The sequence below is a fragment of the Mchenga conophoros genome, linkage group LG23 (assembly GCF_057382185.1).
Source record: "Mchenga conophoros isolate Kocher_MC1m ecotype Shallow Benthic linkage group LG23, M_conophoros_male_GT1.1, whole genome shotgun sequence".
NCBI classification, from domain to species: domain Eukaryota; kingdom Metazoa; phylum Chordata; class Actinopteri; order Cichliformes; family Cichlidae; genus Mchenga; species Mchenga conophoros.
Window position 1 is genome coordinate 25424637 of NC_140547.1, and position 24513 is coordinate 25449149.

The window sequence follows — 24513 nt, forward strand, 5'->3', positions numbered from 1 at the left end:
ATCTCTGAGGTCCTGAGTGATCGGTGAGGTTGCCAAACAGTCTTACAATATCAAGGAAATAAAACCGGTTTGTTAGCTGGTTAAAATACTGAAAGGGGGGGGGGGATTTCTGTCCCTCAAGATGACAACAATGCTTTACCTTGGATTTAAAAAAAAAAATGGAATCAGACTTTGCTGACAACCAGAGCCAATATTAGTGCATGTTTTTATTGGCTGACAGCACTTTGGGGTCTTTAAGGTGTCAGTCAGCCCCAAACAAAAAAAAATCACAAATAAAGTCAGCCACACAGACTTTGAGCCAGAGTGTTTACTTTCATTTCTAATAATAAAGGAAAGAATGTGACTCTTTTCAGACTTTATGTAGCTGGGGTCACTTCATGTCCTTGGAGCTGTCATAGTAATGCTCCAATTCTGCCTTTAAATTACATGGGTGATCACTTAAAGGGAGAGCTCACCCCAGAATCAAAGCGTTTTCCTTCTGGACTGTAGTGCAAACAATACTTGAATTGCTTTGCTGTGAGTTGTACAGAAGAAAAAGAAGAAGAAGGGTGGCTTGAAGTGCTCAAAGTGCCACAGAAATTCATTTGAAAAACTCTGCAGACATGTCTCTTTCCATCTGTGAGCATTTTCATGTAGGAGAAATTTTCTTTCTGCAAAACTACACTTAGCTATCATATATATCTGTATAAGACTAAGGTGTGAACACTGATAAGAGACCAGACATTCCTACTTAGTGTGACACCATCAGCTCATCTCCAGTATTTGGTCAATATTTTCTTGTATAATTTTATTTTGCAGTTTTGCCACTACAGAGGATTTTAAGTCAAGCAACCAAGATGTGATTGAAGCTTTAAATCAAGGGTGTCCAGGGGTTTCACAAATATTCTGCAGTAGCTTTTTAGGAATTACAGTCATTTTTATGCAAACCGCCCCATTTTCAGCAACTGAAGACTAATTTTACATAAAAGGATTGCTTCCCAACTTGGATGAAAATACTTTGCATTCAAGAATCCACAGACATCACCATATAGTGTTTCCTCCTCTGATGCTCGTGCCCTGCTGGGTCTTTACTGCAGACACCTTTAGTTGCTGCTTGTTTGTGGGTAGTGTGGAGCAGGGAAATTATTTTACTGCTATTGGTAAATAATCATCATTATTACTATTGCATTAATAATATAATCTGCAGCATTGATATTGTATTCAGAGGTTTAAACAGTGTGTGTGTCTTTCAGAAAGACTAAGTTGCAGTTGACAGGAAGTTGCAGAGAGTTTGCAGGAGTGAAAGCAGAGTCTAAGTTATTCTGAGGAGCAGGTTAGACGAGGCTATTTGAATTACTAGGTTATTCAAATTGTCTGTTATACTTTTATATTCTTTTAGAGGTTCTTGATTAAAACATTTATTCAACATAGTACATATAGTTTCAGTTAGGTTATTACACATAAGGATGAGCCTCTGGTCTGGTAAAAGGTCAGAAGTGCAACGGGTGAATTGAGAGAGCATTTGAGGACGACACACACACACACACACACACACACACACACACACACACACACACACACACACACTCAGTTAGAGAGAATCATTTATAGGTGGAAGTTTAATCATGTTTTGCTTGGGGTTGCAAAAAGAGCAGTTTGTCGCAGAACTGCTGCTGAGGTGTCAAGATGACAAGAGAGCATCCGGCAGTGACAGGAAGTACTGGCCATGAAGATAGAAGACAACGTTCTTTTAAACTGTGTTAAAAGTCATTGTGGTTTTGATTTGACGTATGTATGTATTCTGTCTGTGACGTATGAAGGGGCGTCATTAATTCAAACCCTGATGCTATAAAAATCTGTGTATGCTTTGATTAGGTCGAAGATTAATTCCTGTCTTCCCATGCGTGTATTCATTAAAATCAATTGTTTGACCAAGATCTTCTGGACCTGGTTGTTTGTACTCTCCTTCCTCAATTATGTGAACCTTAACAGTATCTCTGCCTTTTACTTTCCTATTTAATAACTGAAATACTCCTCTTTTGGGTTAACATCATGTGACTGGCTTGGTCATTGAAGAATAGACCTTTCACCATCAACAAAAAAATTGTCACTCAGCAAGTAGTTAGCAAGTGTTTGCAGACTAGTTGGCATCTCCCATAAAAACTTCTAGCAACCCCCAGCATCCAGAAACTGCTTCACAACTGTTTGGGAAACACACATTGTTCCTTATCAATGAGTGTCTACCATATGACAATGACCAACCGGTCTCTAGGCCTGTGTGACTGGGGCTTTAGCAGTCAACTTCACAGCAACCCCCCCAGCAACCAGTTGCCAATTGATCAGTGAAGACATTTTATCCCTAGCAACAGGTGGTTGCCAAGTTGCTAGCTGGACTCTAGGCCTTTGGGGCATCAGCTCTGTAAAATCTGAACCATGAAATAATTGCAAGAAAATTAATTTTTTGTTTTGAAAATTCAGTGTTTATTTAACCTTCTGACACTTAAAAAAAAAAATTATAAATGCGGATACATAAGTTTTAATTTGTATAGTTTGTGCTACATTTGGCAATTTTGTGCAATTCAAAAATGCTTAAAACGCATTTTGCGGAGAAAAAGTGACACTGATGATGTAGTGATCTCAAAAACTCACAAAAACTCATGTATCAAATATTTTACACTTGGCATTACAGGGTCAAATCTTCTGGATTGTTCCAACAACAGTTAAATTTACAGCCCTGATGCTTTTAAATGTAACAAAGCAAAGCAAATCTAATAAACCATTCAAGAACCACTCTGTGTAGAGTACTTCATTTATTTAGTTTCCTGACAACAGTTTAGTATCGAGTCAGTAAAGAACTAAAAAAAAGCACAGTTGAGATCAACAAGGTGAGTGTGTTTCATAATGAAATGGCTATCTTCTGCTGTTTTTTATTTATTTTATATATTTTATTCATGTTAGTGTATACGTGTATAAAGGTTAGGGTCACAGTGAAGTTTAAGACTGAGGGAGTGGGTGCGTCATTTTAGCAAGCAAAAACTAAGATTTGTCATTTTGAAGAATTATGGAGCATTACTATGAAGCTTTGTAAAAATAAATAAATAAGCAGCAGTTGTTAGGATGAGCCTGAAAGCTAAAAGTAACTCTGGCAGCTTCATTTATAAGCTGGTTCAGATGCGTTTTAGAGGTGTCAGTGCGGTGCAGTGGTAATTAAAGGTGTGAAAGTTCTTTGAGGATGAGAAGTAAGAGCTGATAAAGATTAGAAACAACCTTAACACAATGAAAAGAAAGGAAAATCAGCCCTACCTTGATATCCTTGACAGGTTGACACTCAATCTGATGGGAGACTGATGCAGTTTGGTTCATTGTTGTTCCACAAATTCCACCAAATGCTCCTTTATCTAAAAACAGGATCACAAAAAAAAGATTAAATAAAATTCCTGGCCAAGTTTCCTTCGTCTCCCCCTTCAGCTGCTTCTCAGCTCCGAGCTGACCACGCCACCAATCTGGTGCTGATATCAAATACTAAGAGGCTGCAGAGCTTCTTCGTTGGAAACGCTCTTCCTCGTCTCTAGCTCCACTAGAGACAACACATTTAAGCACACAATCTGTTTTCCCTCCTTTGTTGCTCTCTCTCTGGCAGTAAATGCTCTCAGTGCATTTGAAAGCAGTTCCTCCCTCCCTCTCGTTTCTTCTTTTTCTTCTTCTCTTTCCCTCTATGGCAACTACGAGCTGCTTCGGCTGACAGACAGTTCATAAACCAGGATGTTTGCCAGTGCCTCCCACATGCGAAGATGTTCCTTCATCAGAATGCAAATTTGCTTCAGGCAAAGATTTTGCAGGCGTTTGGTTAAAGTGTTTCTCACACATCAAAGCTTCTTTCAGCGTTTCTTTTCTTTTCTTTTTCTTTTCTTTTTCTTTTCTTGGAGGACTCGCATTGATGAATTCATGTTCAGCTTTGACCCAGTGAGAACCCGCCGCTGTTTGAGCGTTTATTTCAGCTGAAAGTTGGGTGACGGTTTGTTTTCAGTGAACACACAAAAAGAATACACTTCACTTTAAAAGCAACGCAAAGAAAGACTCTTGATGGATCTACAAAAAGCACAATGGAAAATAATTCAACAAATCCTCCCACCCAAATGCCATTTATAGGAGGTCTGTGAGAAGGTAGTTAGAGAAGAAAAAACAGAGGCCATATTTTATTACATGCATATGCATATTTTGGTGAATGTGTTTAGCCATTTTTTTATTAAGAGGCATTAGAACTTTATTAGAGCCACAGACTGTATATAAAAGATGGGCATTGCCAACGTGAAGTCACCAATTGGTTTGTGAAGCCCCATCTTGAGGCCTTGAGATGTCCCACTGGGTGGATTTAACTGAGAAGTCAAAGGGACAATCTTACAACTTAAATGTAATGATTGGGATGACAAACTCACCAGTTCAAGACAGAAGCAGGCTCATTTTCCCATAGAATTAGAAACGGCCAGAAATGATTCGCCCCCTGCTGGCCATTAGAAGAAATGCTGGTTTAAAACACTACAACATTGACTTCCCTTCTTAGACCCAGCAGCACTTCACTTTAACATTTGAAAAGCAATTATAAAAACTTTTAAAAGTTAACTTTTCTTTAGCTTAGCTAGTATAAAAAAGTTAAAAGGAAAATGGGAATTCCATCCATTTTCTCCCACTTATTCTCTCCCAGAATCCAGACGCAGGCCAGCAGCCTACGCAAAGAAGCCCAGACCTCCTTTCACCATCCGGGGGAACACTGAGTCTCTCTGAATCTCTGCAGCATGTCCTGGGTCTAACTCTCGGTCTCCTTACAGTAGGACAAGCCTGAACCACCTTACCTTGCTCCTTTCGATATGGAGAAGTACTGTCTCTACTTTGAGTCCCTACCAAATAAGCAATCTCATTCTTTTGGTTATTACCAAAAAAAGTGGGTCCAATTTGTTCTCTGCTCCCCTCACTTGTGAACAAGACCCTCACAGATACTACATACCTGGGCACTCTGCCCTTTTCAAGCTGTCACACTTGGCTCAGAATTGTTCCAGCATGAGCTGGAGGCCACCACCTGATGAAGCCAACAGAACCATGTCGTCTGCAAAAAACAGAAATTCTGAGGCCACCAAAGTGAAAACCTTTCTCTACTTGGCTTTGCCTAGAAATTCTGTCCTTGAAATTATGAGCAGAATTGGTGACAAAAGGCAGGCCTGGTGAACTCAAACACTATGTGGACCAAGCTCTCATTGCAGTCATACCGGAATCGAATGGCTCGTAGCAGTAGCAGTGAGCCAGACACCCATCGATGTGGGCCAGACACCGCATCCTCCCAAAGCACCTCCCACAGGCTGTCCTGAGGGATGCAGCTGAATGCTGTCTCCAGATCATCAAAACACTTGTATACTTTACACACAAACTTCCACCCACAGTCGAGTATCCTCAAGAGGATAAAGAGCTGGTCCAGTATTCCACAACCAGGATGAAAACCACATTTTTCCTCCAGAATCTAAGGTTAACAAACGCAAATCACGACCCCAGTATGCCAGTCCAGAAGCACCACCCCAGGTCTCCACGTAACATTGGAGAGGCATGTCAACCAGAACAGCCCTACAGGAGCTCATGGCGAATCTTATCCACGCCAAGTGACCTTGCTACAAGGAGAGTCATCTTGAGTTAGGACATTTATGACCTCAGCTGGTTTGGGGTTGTTTTTAACCATAAAAATGTCACCTACCCTGAATTTGTCCATTATTCTTTCTTTGTTGTGACAAAGATAATGGAAAGTGTAAAAATATATTGATGTATCCGAACACTTTAATTTTATTGTACTTTCTGATGTTTTGAAGTCACTAATGCCTAACAGAGCTCAAGTAGCAAGATTTACTGCTGTACAGGGAGTGCAGAATTATTAGGCAAATGAGTATTTTGTCCACATCATTCTCTTCATGCATGCTGTCCTACTCCAAGCTGTATAGGCTCGAAAGCCTACTAACAATTAAGCATATTAGGTGATGTGCATCTCTGTAATGAGAAGGGGTGTGGTCTAATGACATCAACACCATATATCAGGTGTGCATAATTATTAGGCAACATCCTTTCCTTTGGCAAAATGGGTCAAAAGAAGGACTTGACAGGCTCAGAAAAGTCAAAAATAGTGAGATATCTTGCAGAGGGATGCAGCAGTCTCAAAATTGCAAAGCTTCTGAAGCGTGATCATCGAACAATCAAGCGTTTCATTCAAAATAGTCAACAGGGTCGCAAGAAGCCTGTGGAAAAACCAAGGTGCAAAATAACTGCCCATGAACTGAGAAAAGTCAAGCGTGCAGCTGCCAAGATGCCACTTGCCACCAGTTTGGCCATATTTCAGAGCTGCAACATCACTGGAGTGCCCAAAAGCACAAGGTGTGCAATACTCAGAGACATGGCCAAGGTAAGAAAGGCTGAAAGACGACCACCACTGAACAAGACACACAAGCTGAAACGTCAAGACTGGGCCAAGAAATATCTCAAGACTGGTTTTTCTAAGGTTTTATGGACTGATGAAATGAGAGTGAGTCTTGATGGGCCAGATGGATGGGCCCGTGGCTGGATTGGTAAAGGGCAGAGAGCTCCAGTCCGACTCAGACGCCAGCAAGGTGGAGGTGGAGTACTGGTTTGGGCTGGTATCATCAAAGATTAGCTTGTGGGGCCTTTTCGGGTTGAGGATGGAGTCAAGCTCAACTCCCAGTCCTACTGCCAGTTTCTGGAAGACACCTTCTTCAAGCAGTGGTACAGGAAGAAGTCTGCATCCTTCAAGAAAAACATGATTTTCATGCAGGACAATGCTCCATCACACGTGTCCAAGCACTCCACAGCGTGGCTGGCAAGAAAGGGTATAAAAGAAGAAAAACTAATGACATGGCCTCCTTGTTCACCTGATCTGAACCCCATTGAGAACCTGTGGTCCATCATCAAATGTGAGATTTACAAGGAGGGAAAACAGTACACCTCTCTGAACAGTGTCTGGGAGGCTGTGGTTGCTGCTGCACGCAATGTTGATGGTGAACAGATCAAAACACTGACAGAATCCATGGATGGCAGGCTTTTGAGTGTCCTTGCAAAGAAAGGTGGCTATATTGGTCGCTGATTTGTTTTTGTTTTGTTTTTGAATGTCAGAAATGTATATTTGTGAATGTGGAGATGTTATATTGGTTTCACTGGTGGTAAAAAAAAAAAAAAATTGAAATGGGTATATATTTGTTTTTGTTAAGTTGCCTAATAATTGTGCACAGTAATAGTCACCTGCACACACAGATATCCCCCTAAAATAGCTAAAACTAAAAACAAACTAAAAACTACTTCCAAAAACATTCAGCTTTGATATTAATGAGTTTTTTGGGTTCATTGAGAACATGGTTGTTGTTCAATAATAAAATTATTCCTCAAAAATACAACTTGCCTAATAATTCTGCTCTCCCTGTAGAAGTTTTCAGGCAGAGCTGGAGTGATACTTGCATGGCACTCTTCTTTTGTAACTGAGCACTCAAACCACTGTTAACTAGAAACCATATTCATACATTCAAACAGTGCTTTATTCTATGCCTTTAAGAACTTTCTAAATATCACATATGTATATCACACCACGATTAGGAGCAATTTGGCATTCTGTTATTATGCCTAAGGACACTTTCAGTTACTAGAGGACCCACTGAGCAACAAATACTTTTTGCACAAAAATGATTGAAAACCAGAATTAGTACCATTAAAACACGTAACCAACATTTGTCACAAATAAAGAAAACAATGAATATTACAAACATAAACGGAGCCATTAAAAACATGCTTATGTTAAAAAAAAGTCGTCCTAAATGTTTATTAAAGAAAAAAAAAAGTAACACAGTACAATTGTCACGATCTGGTTACAGGGACTCAAACGCAGAGCGGTTAGGTGTCTCCAAGGTGTAGTTTATTTACAGTGCCAGTGCAAGTGCAATATATGTACAGTGAAGGAATCCAAAACTCCGGGGAATCACAGGGTAGCTCTCTCACACTCGCTCACGTCTTCTTTGCTCACACTCACACACGTTCACACGGCAGGGAGGTCGCAGGTCCGGGGGGGGGGGGGAAGGGGGAGATCTGAGGCAGAAGAGAAGGAAAGTCACCAACTAATCACAAATCACGAATTATGAAGCACAAGTCCACAGGAGCTGTGAGAACACTAACGTCAGTAGTACAATCATCCAGCGACGAGAGGATCTGTGTTCCAGCCTCAAATAGTGTTCCCAGTGATGACAGGTGATTGTTGTCAGGTGTGTGTGTGGGCCAAGGGCGGGAGCCCACAGTGAGCTCCGCCCAGGCAGAGAGGGAGAGAACAGAAACAGCAAATGTAGCCTTGTGGGGCCGACCGGGCAGGCATGGAGACCATGACAGTACCCCCCCCTCAACGGGAGCCTCCCGGCGACCCACCAGGCTTACCTGGATGCTTGCGGTGGACGTCCCGGAGCATGGCCCTATCCAGGACAGCAGCTCGAGGCACCCAGAAGCGTTCCTCTATCCCGTAGCCCTCCCAGTCAACCAGGTACTGAAAACCCCGACCCCGGCGCCGGGAGTCCATGATGCGGGTGATATTGTTGACCAGCTGACCATCCACGAGCCGGGGGGGCGGCGGGGCCCTGGAGGGAGGGCACAACGGGCTGGAGAGCACCGGCTTGACCTGAGACACATGGAAGACATTGTGAATGCGCATGTTGCGCGGCAGCTTGAGGCGGACAGACACAGGGTTCACAATGGCTTCAACGGGAAAAGGGCCAATAAACTGAGGGGACAGCTTCTTCGACTCAGTCCGTAGCGGCACAAAACGGGTAGCCAGCCATACCTGTTGACCGATGGTGTACTCGGGGGCCGGTGTCCGGCGACGGTCAGCGAGGGTCTTGTTCTGCTCCTTAGTACGGAGTAGGGCAGCCCGAGTCGCCCGCCAGGCACGACGGCACCCGCGGAGGTGAGCCTGTACTGAAGGAACGGAGTGCTCACCTTCGATGGCCGGGAGCAAAGGCGGTTGATAGCCCAGGGACGCTTCGAAGGGAGACTTGCCCGTGGCGGAGGACGTGTGGCTGTTGTGGGCGTATTCGATCCATGGAAGCTGTTCACTCCAGGTCGATTGGTTGTGCGAAGCGACACAGCGGAGGGCAGTTTCCAGCTCCTGGTTGGCCCGCTCCGATTGCCCGTTACTCTGTGGATGGAAACCAGAAGACAGACTGACCTTGGCCCCCAGTGCGGAGCAGAACTCCCTCCAAACACGGGACGTGAATTGTGGCCCTCTAACCGAGGCGATGTCCTCGGGGATCCCGTGAAGACAGAACACATGGGAGGTGAGGAGCCGCGCCGTCTCCAAGGCAGAGGGGAGCTTCGGGAGGGCGACGAAGTGTGCAGCTTTGGAGAAACGATCGATAACGGTAAGTATGGCGGTGTGACCAGCGGAGGGCGGCAGGCCCGTGACGAAGTCCAAAGAAACATGGGACCACGGTCGAGCTGGTGTAGGGAGAGGCTGCAGAAGACCCGGTGGAGGGCGGTTCAAAAGCTTATTCCGGGCGCAGGTCGAACAGGCTGCTACGTACTCCTTGGCGTCCCTAGCCATAGCGGGCCACCAGAAGTAGCGTCGGAGGAACGAGCAGGTGCGGACGACCCCAGGATGGCATGAAAAGTGGGCGGTGTGAGCCCACTGGAGAACCTGAGAGCAGACGGCTGAAGGAACGAAGAGGCGACCAGGTGGGCCAGTGCCAGGATCCGGTTCGGTCTCCTGTGCCTCTTGGATGAGCCTCTCGATCTCCCAGGAGATGGCTCCAATTACGCAGGCGGCCGGGAGGACAGGCTCGGGGTCCGAGTCCTCCTCAGTGATGGAGAATTGCCTGGACAGGGCGTCTGGCTTTACGTTCCGTGTTCCTGGCCTGTAGGTGATAGTGAAGTCAAAACGAGCGAAAAACAGCGCCCACCTGGCTTGCCGGGAATTGAGACGTCTAGCCGAGCGCAGGTACTCCACAACGAACTGCCGTGTAAGGTCCGGTTGCCGGAGTATGGGAGCAGTGGTGAACCTGTCCTTGAGCAGGGTGAAGGCTCGCTGAGCGGCAGAATCCCACTGGAAGGGAACTTTGGGAGAGGTGAGTTTAGTAAGAGGGAGAGCGATCCTGCTGAAATCGCGAAAAGAGGCAGACCATGACAACAATACAATATTTTACTGCATTTCTGCCAAGTTGAATGATTAGCAGGATATAAATACCACCTCAGTCCTGCTTGCTTGTTCCCTGACGTCCATCAGTCATCTCTTGGGAACTTTCCAGAAACTTCATTTTCTTTCATTTCATTCAGTTTTCAACAGACATCCCCACTTTTCTCTGTCACCAGCTGCCACCAGCATCAGCAGTCCTGTGTAAAAAAAGCTTTGGTTAGGACTCTGCAGTCCTGTTAAAAACTAAGTGCCTTCATTGTTTACTAGCTTGTAGAACTACTTTCAGCAGGAACAACTTGAAGTAATTATTTTCTTTATGACTTTATCAGTCACTCAGTCATTGGAGAGGAATTTAGACCTATTCTTTTTTGCAGTATTGTTTCAGTTTATTGAGGTTCATGCACAGCTCCCTTAAGATCCCACCACAGCATTTCAATCAGGTTGAGGTCTGGACTTTGACTAGACCAGGGGTGCCCAATCCCGGTCCTCGAGAGCTACCGTCCTGCAGCTTTTAGATGCATCCTTGTTCCCACACACCTGAATCAAATGAATGGCTTGTTATCAGGCCTTTGCCAAACATGATGGCATGCTGAAGAGGTAATCAAACCATTTGATTCAGCTGTGTTGGAGTAGGGATGCATCTAAAAGCTGCAGGATAGTAGCTCTCGAGGACTGGGATTGGGCAGCCCTGGACTAGACCATTGAAACACTTTGATTTGCTGCTGTAGTTGGAATAGTTGTCCTGTTAAGGCAAAGCTTTATCTGTCTGTCCTCATATTTGACTCTAGGATGCTTTGGTATATAGAGGAGTTCATGATTGATGGTATCCAGGTCCTGTGGCTGTAAAACAAACCGAAATCTTCATGCCTCCACCACCCTGCTGACAGCTGGTATGTGCTGTCTGTGCTGACGTGCTGTGTTTGACCAGACATGTCCACTTTGGTCTCATCTGTCCAAAGGATACTGTTCCAGAAGTCTTGCAAATCTAAGATGTGCTGCTGTGCTCTTCTTAGCGAAAAGGCTTTCTACTTGTAACGCTCCCAAAAAAGCCACACTCGTTCAGTCTTTTTCTGTTCATACTGTCATCAACTGTTCACTTGTGCCAATAACGAAGGACTGTAAAAAAGCATAAGAGCTACATCTCAGACTCTACAGGCTTCAGTTAGCATCCTAAATATCAAACATTTATCTGCTTAAGCACTAATTTCCTGCAGTTCTTTTGTTAATTAGTTGTCCAATGGTACAGGTATGAAGATGCAGGTTCATGAAGTTTAATCTGGATAAATTTACTGGAGCTCTCAGCCACCATGGCTACACGGAAATATCCAATAAGTGCTACAGCTGCAGCGAATTGAGGCCCTTGCTTTAGTGTTGTTGACATCAATCATTTATTTTACACATCGGGTTGTGTAAGAGGTCTCATGTGCAGATCATAAATCACTTCCTGACAGGATGTGAACGATTAATGAATGTTGCCATGACTCTGCCTCCCACTAACCATACAAAGAGCATGTTAAACCCTCAGCCTCTCTTCCCAGATTTGTTATTATTTGTTACAGTAAACTGTTGCCTCCATTAAAAATGTATTATGCTGATTCATAGTTGATGAGCTGGCTAGTTTCCATGAGACTAATCATATTTATTGTCAGTACAATCGCCCTCATTGAGCACATGAAGCTTTTATCTCTAAACACTCACTGGCCTGCTTGTATTGGATTTCAATTCACTTTGCAGATAATGTCAAAGGTTGAAAAGAAATTCAAATATCCAGGAGCCCATACTGCACAACCTTTAGCTTTTCAGTTTTGCTTTTTTATCAAGCAATTAATCACAAATATATTTTTTTTACTTATAAAGATAGAAAAAATGAATTCGTAATGGAGAAAAAGGTCAGTGTCATTTATATTCATATACACACACTTAGAGGCCACTAACACAAAGCTCTAATCAGTGACTAAACCAACTCCATGGATTTAGGCATGTGGGCTTGATCAAGACGATCTGCTGAGGTTCAAGCTGAGCATCAGAATGAGGAAGATTTAAGTGCCTTTGAATGTGGCATGATTGTTGGCCTGAGTGTTTCAGAAACTGCTGATCTGCTGAGATTTCCCCATACAACCACACAGAATGGTCAGACTGAAAATAGACACGTTACATTTTCTGCTGCAACATTCAGACGAAATGCAAATTTACATCTGAAGATAGAATTCTTTCTTTCTTTCTTTCTTGTTTTTGATTCATTAAAAAAAGCAGTCTGCAGAGGGTTTCATCTTTTCAAGCAGTCCCATCTTCCTCTATGTCATCTGGAGATCTCAGAGCTCCTGTATGTATGAAATACATGTAGAGCGACCTGCTCCCACGCTCGTGCAACACCAAGCGACACCAAACTGGTTGCCAGCATTCATGACGTCCACAAGGACAGCAGCAATGATCTTAAACTCTTTAACCTCGTATTAGGCTCAGCTGAGTCAGTGCTGTCAGTCAGTGTCGAATGTGCCCCTAAGTAAACTGCATTCAGGCCAAGCAATCATTACTGTCTTGGGCTGGCACTATTTCTGTTAGCAGCAGAATTTGATGCCACGGAATAAGAAAACATTGCTATTTTAAACATCTGAGATATCTTTATACTTTACCTGCAGTCCTTGTCTCAGACAATTATACCTAAGTACGTGGATATTTAACTAACAAGCTCTTGGAAGAAGTTTAAGAAGCCTGCAAAGAAGCAGCAGACTTTGGAGAACACATACATAAACCAAATTAATCTGTATTTAATCTTAACACTGTTCCCCTGCAGTTCTAATTGCTACATTTATCTTCATTATTTATTCCTACTTTCAGTTCTCACCAACCATACAATTCCCAATTTGTGCATCTATCATTAGTTTGTTTTATTTTCCTCCAATTAAGAATATAGTTAAATTCATACTGTGCTGATTTTCAGTAAATAATGAAATGTTACTAATCACAGTGGGACATCTTTAATTACAGCAGTGGCGCAGGAGGCGAGGATGCTGAGGTTAATCAAGACAAATGCCTGATTTAGAGTTAGCCATTGCATGAAAAAGTACTTCAGCACTTTGTTGCCTAAAGTGCACGATTTCCGAAGAAATGCCAAGACATTTGTAACATTTGTAGGTTTACCTCCCACCTTTCCTGGCTGAAAGCAGCATTATGCATCAAAATCTATAGTGACTGCACGGTCTTCTTAGCCCCTTATAATTTAACTCCATTTTGATTTTCAACTTTATTTTATTTTATTTTATTTTACTGCATTACATTTTGGGGCATGAGTTTATCTTTTTTTAAACACAAAAAAGTTACAGAAAAAAATGACCAAAAGAAAAGACCCAATGAAAAAAATTCATTGGGTTCTTTTGGAATTCTGAGATTAAAGTCAGAATTCTGAAATTTGTTTTCCCCATATTTCATTTCTAATTCTGATTTCTTCTCAGATTAAAGTCAGAAACCTCAGAAAAAACAGGTTGATTTTTTTCATAATTCTTACTGTAATCTCATAATTTGGAGATTAATCTCACAATTAATCTCAAAAATTAACCTGAGATTAGTCAGAATTATGATTTTTTTTTCATATTTCTGTCTTTAATCTCAGAAGTCTGTTTTTTTCCTTAGAATTTTGAGATTAATCTCAAAATTCTCACTTTAATTTCATTATTCTGATCTTCCTCCTTAGAATTCTGAGATTATGATAATTATGAAGATAATCTCCTAATTCCAAGGTTAGAGTGGGAATTCGGAAAAAAAGTCAGAATCCCAACTCCTTCTTCTTCCTGTGGCTGTTTGCGTCTCTGTGTGATTATTTTTGTAGGAGGTTTTTTTGTTGTTACCTTTTGTCTTATTGCACTTTTTTGCATCACTTTATGTAATTTTGCAATAGTCTGCACTGAGTAGTTATTTTTTTCCTAATCACACTTTCTCTTCTCTTCAGCTGTATTAAAGAAAACACAGCTGCACGCGGTCATCATTGATGCTAAATCAAGGAAAGCCTCAGATGCTTGGAACTTGTTAAAAGTAGTAATGTAACAAAGCCCTTGGCGAACCTGATGCACCCACAAACTGATGCAACTGAATTAAATTCAGTTGTCATTATGATTTTTAACCTAGCAGAGTTTCTTCACTGCAAACAGTTTCAAATCAATTCCTTCACACATTTTCTGTGTGTCAGCAGATCAGTTAGACAGCAAGTTATTTCCAAAATACCGTTCTAATGGGACTGTGGATTCCCCGCTGTGCTTGTTCCCGCTACGTTTGTTTCCACTCAAGTTGAATCGGATTTAATTTTCACACCTGTAAAGTACAAGGCATGGTAGAGACAAAAACATAAAGTGCTTGCATCCTGTGCTTGGTAAATATGAAGATGTAAAGTCTGAAAGGTTATATGGGTGCAGTGTAGAAAGCCATCAGAGGGATAAGTGGACTAATAAAAGAGGACATTAATGCGAACTTCCTGAGTTTATTAGTACCTATGGGTCCTGTGTCTGGTTTCAAATGTACTGTTTAAATTATACAGTACAACAGTCTGTATCAATATTACTCTTGCAGTGGTTAAGTCATATAAAGTGGACGTATTATGCTTTTCCTTATTTTCAGTTAGATATATACACGTTTACTAGCAGTTTATCTCCATTTAAAAATGTCTAAAGATTCGAATAACAAGGCCAGCAAGAGTTAAAGAAGTGAGCCTAAAGCTCTTCTTCAGACAGTTTTTTTCTATTTGCGGCTCTTGATGATGTCAGTATGAGCAGACATCCCTAATAGGCTACCTCAGGCCTTTTTTTGCACTTTGAAAAGAAAATGATCCTCCAGACTATCTCTAAACTGATCGTGTCTCTTACCACATGACTCCTGCATGTGGGGAAATCCGAAGCTTGGCAGATGTGTTGCTTCTGTTATTTGAAGGCAGATCAAGCAAATGGTCCAAGATTTTTATTCACTCACAGTTTTTCTATACATTATTCTGCAAATTAAGCCAACTTCAGTGAGCTCTTGGCTTAAACTCCATGCACAACTTGCTGCCATTTAAGCCAACACAGTCTTTTAAAAAAAAAAAAACAAATACAGACCATGGTGCCATCTGTTTATTTGAACACAGGTTTATAACCATAATTTGTACTAATATTTTTTTCTGTGCTACTCCTCTGTTTATTTACATAGATAACAACCATTCAATTAGTTAAATTAGTATTTATTACACACATGTAACTTGTAGAAGTGTTTACTGATCATCATTATAGTCACATTCACCTTTTGTTTCATGCTTCTTAGAGCCAGAAGTGACCATATGTGCCTCAGAATGTGCAGCAGCAAGCTTGGTTAGCATGCTGCATCTTTAAGCTGCATCTTTAAGCTGCATGGGTTTATCGCTGGCCATTGACGCAAACTAATGAAAAAATGAATGAAGAATTTCACTTACCAAAACTTTAGCACCAATTTTCATGACAGGCTCAGTGTGTGGCAGAGTCTGTCAAGACGCTGTGTCTTGCTACTGTATATGCATGTTTATGCAAATACACAGAGCAGCCACTAGAGGACCTCAAGGTGCAAGCCCACTTTCAGTATATTTGGGTCTTCTGTTCACCACTTTAGCTCACAGGGCCCACCAACAATGGTGGCATGGCCCGCTACACACTCGTAAAAAGGAGACGACTGTGCTAGTTCCCCTGTATGGAGGGCCACAAGTGCCAAAATGAACTGACTAAATAATGAATTAAATGTTAATGAATCAAAACTGAAATTAATTGAAAATGTGTAATTAATTATTTGAAAATAGAAATAAATATTTTATTCAATGTTTTAAACTAAATCAATATATATTTTAATTACTTATTTACTTATTTAGTGAATTATTTCCTGACATATTCGTTCATTTTGCTACTCATGGCCCTCCATACACCTAGTGTAAAAATATCTACAAACAGTAGTGCTGTGCATACTACAAATTTTGGTATCAATCTGATACCAAGTAAAGTGAACGCAGTGAACGCCAGGACCGCCACCTACAACGCGAGTCTCACCACTGGCGATATGCGTGCCTACAAAGCGGCCTCATACGGCGTGCTGCACGTGGTGAGAGATGCCAAACACCAGTACCAGGAGCGTGTGGAGTCTCGCTTCTACCAGGGCAACACACGGAGTATGTGCCACAGACTACACACCATTACGGACTACAAAGCCAGGGACACTGCGCCGATCAACACCGACTCTGCATTCACCAACGAGCTGAACCAGTTCTACGCCAGTTTCGTGGTTAGCCAGGCAGTTAATGCCATCTACCGCATGACTACCGAGGACAGTGGCGTCATCAGCGAAGGACCGGTGATCAGCATCACGGAGCATGACGTCCGAGCGGCAATGAGGAGAGTGAACACAAGGAAAGCGGCGGGGACAGATGGCAGCACCGGCCGTCTGCTGCGCTGCTGTGCTGACCAGCTAGCAGGTGTGTTCACTTCCATCTTCAACGAGTCCCTGGTGAAGTCTGTGGTCCCCACATGCTTCAAAAGATCCACCGTCATCCCTGTGCCCAAGAACAGAAACCCTCATCCCTGAACGATTACCGGCCAGTTGCACTGACCTCGGTAGTAATGAAGGTGTTTGAGAGGCTGCTGAAGAACATTATCTCCTCCTCCATCCCAGACACCACAGATCCGACCCAACAGATCCACAGAGGACGCCATCATCCACGTCCTGCACACCACCCTCAGCCACGTGGACAAGAAATAGGCTAACTATGTGAGAATGCTGTTTGTTGATTACAGTTCAGCGTTTAACACAATAGTGCCCAGCAGACTGTTCACAAAGCTCAGGGATCTGGGTCTCAACAGCCGCCTGTGTGCTTGGGTGTTGGACTTCCTCGCTGGCAGAACTCAGGTGGTGAGGGTGGGTAGATGCGTCTCTAACAGCATCACCATCAACACAGGAGCACCACAGGGATGTGTCCTCTCGCCACTGCTCTACTCCTTCTACACTCCAGACTGTTGTTGTGTCCTGTAATGATTGTACCACCACCACTAGAGGGCGGTGTCGCGAAATAAGAGAAAAGTGGAGTCGGTAAAATTTTAGAGTTAGAATATAGTTAAGATGGCTAACTGATAACTTGATGTGTATCCCTGTTACCTCTACGATGTAAAGTCTGTGCTGAATTCATTAAAAAGCACTGTTCCTTGATGAGGACTGGTTTATTACCAGCCGCTGCTACATTTTGGCGACGAGTAACCCTGCCTGTTTTTTCAGCTTAGTTTTTTGCTGAGTCATCATGGCTGCAAACGTCCATCCACAGCCCATGTTTTTGCCTTGCCCTGGAGATCCTGCTTTGCCCTTCAACATGTGGATGTGTATGTTCAACAATTATTTGCTTGTGATCACTGCAACAGGGAATGAAGCATGAAGAAGAGCTACTTTACTTCACTGCTTAGGAACAGAGGGACAAAGGATTTTCTACTCACTGCCAAATACAGGTGATACCTTTGCCTCTGCTGTTACTGCCCTAGAACAACACTTTTCACCTAAGGTAAATGTTGTTGTGGAAAGACATGCTTTCAGAAAGCGAACACAAGCTTCACATGAGACTGTTATCCAGTATGTGGCCAGCTTGCGTGACCTTGCTTCTAAATGTGTGTTTGATGACAGGACAGAAGAAATGATCCATGATCAGCTAGCTGAACATGTGTCTAACCCCAGCATAAGAGAAAGACTCTTGCTTGAACCTGATTTGACACTAGATAAAGCTGTTACACTGGCAATACAAATGGAATCTGCAGTTCAACAAGCTAAATCCATAGCTGCAAACAGCAGTACTCCAGTCCAAGCTGTGCAGTCTCACTCATACTCCATGCAGAGGAAGCACAAATACAATGCTCACCCTGCAAAGCCATCTCATGCAACAAAACCATCTAAGAACTGTTTTAGATGTGGTTCAAACAGTCACTTAGCCAACTTTCGTCAGTGTCCTGCTGCCAAAGCTACTTGTAAACTGTGTCATAAAACTGGACATTTTGCTCGTGTCTGCTGCTCATCCAAGACAAGAGATGTACGGGAAGTCCATTTACCAAAACTCAGCCCTTTACTTAACAGATCCTTCTTATGCATCAAAAGGATTGCAATGCAGCATAAATGTGAGCACACCTACCTCATCAGCTAAGGACATTGAACTGATTGTGGACACAGGTTCTGCAGTTTCTATCTTGCCTAACCACATCTAAGAAGAGCACTTCAGTGATAGGCCACTAAAACCACCTGACCTTCAACTAGTTACATACACAAAGAAAACAATCCCTGTGTCTGCAGGCTGCCTGCAAGTCACAGTGGCTCTTGAAGTTCCACCCTTATGACCGACATTAAAGTAAATGGCCTATATTTGTATAGCGCTTTACTTAGACCCTATGGACCCCAAAGCGCTTTACACTACATTCAGTCATCCACCCATTCACACACACATTCACACACTGGTAATGGTAAGCTACATTGTAGCCACAGCTGCCCCGGGGCGCACTGACAGAGTCGAGGCTGCCAGACACTGGCGCCATCGGGCCCTGTGACCACCACCAGTCGGCAACAGGTGAAGTGTCTTGCCCAAGGACACAACGACCGAGACTGTCGGAGCCGGGGCTCGAACCGGCAACCTTCCGATTACAAGACAAACTGCCAGCTCTTGAGCCACGACTTAATGTGTTGTGTTTCCTTATCCACAGGTTTCTGTAAGTGCGTACGTAGGCTGCCATGACAGACCACTACTTCTGCAGTCCGGTCTTATACTTCCGGTTACTCAAAGCGAGAGCCAGCATTCAGTCGTTGCTAATGTTTTACGGCTTTATCTGTTCGAGGATGAGCTCAGGTTCAACGTTAGAAACATTTTGCCTTGAGCATCAACAACTTCGAAAGGCCTGTCTGTGCCCACCACCCTACGCACTACACTCTGTGCCACTGGCAGCTTAAACCACTTAAGCCCCACGCCCCCGGTACCAGGGGCAAAAAGGAGGAGATCACGTCAGAAATATAAGTCCCGACAGTGGCGGTTCAAGCCTGTTTGGCACCCTGGGCAAACACTCCCTCTGGCTAATGACTAATTACTATTGTGCTGAACACAGTCCAAAGGATTCAGTAAGCTGCATCAGTGTCTACTGTTTACTATCATAGCCAAGTGGCTTACAAACGTAAACAGAAGTTTTCACTATCCCTACTAATTGATGTTAACTTGTTGTATCTCTGTTGTGGTCAGTGCTATCCTCTATGCTGTTGCATGCTGGGGCAGCAGGTTGAGGGTCACAGATGCCAACAGACTAAATAAACTGATCCACAAGGCCAGTAATGTGTTGGGGATGGAGCTGGACTCTGTTAAGGTGGTGTCTGAGAGGCAGATGTTGTCCAAGATAAGGACAATCATGGATAATACCTCCCACCCACTCCATGATGTCCTGGCAAGTCACAGGAGCACATTTAGTGAGAGACTGAGATTACCAAAAAGCACCACTGAACGACACAGGAAATCATTCCTGCCCGTGGCCATCTCCCTGTACAACTCCTCCCTCTAATTATTATGTGTCGTGACAGGACACATCTGCTTACCTGTATCTTTTGCTTGTTTCTCCTCTCCTTTTCTCTTTTTTCTAAACTGAGCACCTGATGGCTTTAAACTTTTCTGGTCCATCTCCATTGGTTTTAATTTTGCACTCCAGTATGAACACCCATCCCCCAACCTGAGGATCACCACAACATAACCTAATAGACCTACACCTTAGTTCACAGATTCACTTTGTCTAATGCTGGTCACACTGGGAGGAGACTTACGGACTGGCGAAGAGAAGCCGTCAGAGCTGGCTGAAGTAGTCCTCCGGTGATTGCCTCAGATGAGACGCAGGTGGTTTGGAGGCGGCCCAGCCCGAGGGTGTGGCCACTGCAGCCTCCCACGGCTCCCTGGATGCCGAGCCACGGGCCGTGACACTCTCAGGCACCTTCCCCTCATTAGACTTGTAGTCAAGACCGCCTAATCCGAGACCAAGACAAGACCAAGACCAGAGGGTATCGAGACCAAGACAAGACCAAGACCAAGTTGAGACGAGACCAAGACCGAGACCGAGACGAGACGAGACCGAGACAAAAAAAGTCCTTAAACTGCAGCCAGATGCTATTCTATATACATATGCCGGAAACCTTAAACTAGTTTTTTAATTAAGCAGCAAGGCAGAACAAAGTCGGGCCTGTATAAAGACACAGGGACTAAACCCCAATTCAACCAGACCCAGAACTGATCCGGAATTAAAACAGGACTACAACAGTAACCAAGACAGAACCAGAATCAGAACTAAATTATAGTAGCACTAAAAATAATCATAGACCTGCACTACACTTATTTTTTAATTCTACCAAAGTACAATATTTAGATTGAGAAAAGTTTATATAATTATTTAGCCTTGTTGTGCAAACAAGCCTGCATAACTTAATAAATGTAGAATTTGAAAAGTAACAAATGGTATCTAAAAAGAAACACTAGGTACGAGATACATGTTCTGATGAGTTTTGGCAAACAACCATTTGACTAACATGTGTGTCTCACCTGCTCTTGTTCCATCTCTGTTCTGTCCTCTCTCGCCCTCTCTGCTCCTCTCTCTCCCTCTTTGTGCTGACAATCAAGCCAAACACCAACATCATCAAATATACAGTTGAAACCAGATATTTACAAACTCGTCAGATCAAAACACAAACACTTTTTTGATTGTAACATCAAATCAGACTAAATGTTTCTTTTTTTAGATTGATAAATATAAAAAACATATTTTTTAACTTTAAGAGTAAAGAGAGAAACTATCTGTATTTCTTAATTGCAAATGGCACCAAATTGTATTCAAAACTGAGCCACACTTATGGAGCTCCACAGTTCTGTTCCTGGTGTTTTGGTTGACATCTCTTGATTTTCCCATTTCACAGAAACAGGCTCTGTGTTTTGCCTTATATGCATCCACAGCTGTGCCACCAGTTTACTCACATGGACTCTACGAACCTATCAGAAGCTTCTTCAGCTCAGAATGGAATCGTCTGGAGTTTTCTTATTAATTAACAATAAACTTAGTGTATATGTAATCCTAAATTTGATGAAAGTGATAAAATAGACAGCTCCCTCTTTTTATTCTGACATTTAACTAATTCAAAAGATATTTCAACATTTATTTATCTAAAACAAAAGTTTACTCTAAATTGATGTTTAACAGTAAAAAAAAGTTTTTATGTTTTCTCCATAAAGTGTATGTAAATATCTGGTTTCAACTGTGAATATACTGCTGTGTATTGAAATTCCTCTGGTTTTGCATAGTTATATTGTGAACAACATCCGAAGCATAATATATAAAATAACATCTACCTGAGTTTTTTCTTTGAAAGAAGCTCCTTATGTCCATTGTTGTGTACATCAGTACACAACTGAAACCAATTTAGAGAGTTTGTTTAGCCGTGGAGGGTAACAACTGAAAATATGAAATGTAAGCTAAGACTCTAAAAAAATCAGCATTGCTGTTCGGCTTTTTATTTATCCATTTGTTGATTCACTCGAAGAGCAAGTAACGCAACCAACTGATCAGTTTGATATCAATCTTTTGTGATACACCGTCATATTTACATTATTAGTTCAGTACGAATCAGTACGATTTGCTTTGGTACCTGGTCAAACTTAAGCTCTCCTCTGTCCTGCAGCAGCTTCTCCCCCCTCGCTCACATGGGTGCTGTGCAGTCGCCTAGTGCCTGAGCTCGGATCATACCAAAATTAGGGGGAATTTACGACGGTGCGCTCTGTGCTTCGTGTGTTGTTTTTGTTTTATACAGTTGTTAGTCAGGCATCTAACTAACAAATTACACTCCAAAAGACCCCATGCTTCTGAAAAAATGACCCGGGCTTAAGCCCAGTAAGCCACCCCCCCCCCCCGCTCCGCTGATGGTTGACTCCAAATCTCCCGAACACTATGTCGATTTGAGAACGCAGGACCGAAACAGCGAGACCAAGACAAAAGTCCGTCGAGACCAAGACGAGACCAAGACCACGAAAAAGTGGTCTCGAGTCTCGAGACCAAGACCGGTCTCGAGACATCCAACTCTACCCCTCATAGAGGAGTATGCTTTGGGCATTGTGATGCTGTTCCCCTCACTCAAAGATCCATATGCAGACAAAGGCTATGTAATAGTCAACACAAAATTGTTTAATGCTGGACATAAAAATTATCTGATATTTTGTTATGAGCTAAATCTGACAAAATATTTTGTATTTTCACTTATCCAGGAGCACTTCTTTGATGCCGCAAGTGGTACAGGATACATTTCTTTCAGTTTCTGAAAACTGTCCAAAGAAAGATTCGTTGTGGATCTCCAACACAACCTAATAGGTTGACAGACAGTTCTTCAGGTGGTCCAAATCTCAAAAGGACTGAATTTTATACACCAGCTTGATGGTGATTCTTGCAAGGAGGTCGTGTCTTTGCTCAACCATACTACAGACAACTCTGTGATTTTCCAGAAGATGAAAGAGACCATTCAGCACTATTGGAGGCTTGTTAATGACCCAAGCAGAAGCGTTGGTATCCTATCCACTTTTCCAAGATTCCAGGATACAAAAGGAATGGTAAGTTAGAATTCTTTTTTTTTAATGTTTGGAATTTGGAGCTAGCAGTTGTTTCAAATACAATTTTTTTTCTTAAAGGTGGAGCAAAACTTCACTCTCCTGTTCGCTGATGACACATCCTCCAGGTTGCTTCAGAAATGAAAGACATTCTTCAGGCCAAATGCCATAAAAGAGGCTGAAAAGCTCACTTTAACACCCTTTAACAAAGTAAATCTTTGTCCAGTTTTTCTAGTTTTGATCTTAGAATGTAATATAAAGTCAAACAAAGCATTGTCCGTTTTGTTTGTATGATGATCCTGAACAAATAATCCTATAGATTTTTTTCTTCTTCTGTATCTCTAACGATTTCATCTAGTTTTTGATAACTTTCAACAATAGACATGGGAGAGATGGAAGTCTCTTAACTTTCCCCTATTTTCATTGTTAAACAGATCAAAACATTTGATGAAATGGTATTAATTTTGTGTCTTTTCATCTTCAGCCTTTGAACAAGAAATGGCATTGCTGTTGTTGTTGCTACATCTCCTTCTACCACCACCAGGAGGACAAAGGTCTCCAAAAATCAGCGCGAGTGATGCAAGTCAGAGACTTGTACTCTTTCATAAGGTAATTATATCATGAAATTTCAATAATATCAAAGTCTTTGAGCAATCTCTTCTGCATTTTTTTCTGTATTTAGACACCATTTCTGTGAATAATTATTAGTTTCCTTATGTCAACCCCAGTCATGCTGGAGTCTGGAAGAGCATCTCTGCAATCAACAAGGATTGGCAACCATACCTCCTCGCTGTCAGGCAAAAGAAGAGCAAGACTGACACACACCAGGCGAGCCACTCACTCGGGGCATTTGATGAACTTTTCAAAGCACATTTTGTGTTTAATTTGTCCCAAGTGAATATAAAGCTGGACCTGTTATTTGCAGTGCAGTGGAAGAAGACACGCCTGTCTTTCGCCAAATAAGTGACTTACTTTTGGTTGAAGATGAAATTATTTTTTTTTTTATGGGAAACAGGTTGTTTACAGAGTGTTTTGATAACCATCTATGCATGCTGAGCAGAGATGCATAGTGAAAATGTCAGATCTAAAGTTTTATAAATCTTTTGACATGCAAAGGTCATACAATGTTTCAGATGAGACAGTGTACATTGTACCGTCATTCACAATTTTTTGAAGACACAATAAATGTCCTTTTGGGGAATATTTATTTTGTGGAATTCAATTCTTTCTCAGAATTTAATTTTAACACTTTTCAGTGTAGAAAGCCTGACACTATAGGGAGTGAAGCCAACACTAACCAGAAGGTTAAAAATGTTAAAACATGAACTCTGGCCTGGTGTTAAATATTATAACTATTTCAAAAATGTTGATTTAACTCTTAAGAGTGTATAAATAATATATTAACCCTGAAAAAGTGTTGAAAATAATTCTGTTGGAGCTAATTTAACAATGGTCTTTTTGCTGTGCTTACTCTGTCTCCAACATAGCCCCCTGGCTACCCACCGTAACCTGCTGGGGTAGACGGCCTGGAAACTGGCTCATCTCTCTCATTGACCTCAGGCCAACACGGCTCATCATCTAAGGTCACCTTTTTCTTTGAGGAACACGTCACCAGTTAGTTCAACCAAAATGGACGACATAATGAGAATTTGAGTGTCAATCCTAACATTCAGACTTCATATGTTCCTATAACAGCTGTTCACGTTTCACACTCGGC

General features: G+C 42.3%; 1 protein-coding gene and 1 long non-coding RNA gene across 2 annotated transcripts in view; one reads left to right on the forward strand and one right to left on the reverse strand.

The window, feature by feature from the left end:
- Positions 1-4057, reverse strand: part of LOC146547343 (inactive dipeptidyl peptidase 10-like) — a 130499-nt gene extending 126442 nt beyond the window's left edge. The window contains exon 1 of the mRNA XM_085264695.1: positions 3283-4057. Coding sequence (XP_085120821.1) covers positions 3283-3342 — 60 coding nt within the window. The 5' untranslated portion in view covers positions 3343-4057. The remainder of the gene's footprint in view (positions 1-3282) is intronic.
- Positions 4058-22346: 18289 nt separating this feature from the next.
- LOC146547345 (uncharacterized) lies at positions 22347-24062 on the forward strand. The gene is made up of 3 exons (XR_014890812.1): positions 22347-23006; positions 23281-23405; positions 23525-24062. It is a non-coding gene; the product is annotated as an uncharacterized LOC146547345 (long non-coding RNA).
- The last annotated feature ends 451 nt before the right edge of the window (positions 24063-24513 follow it).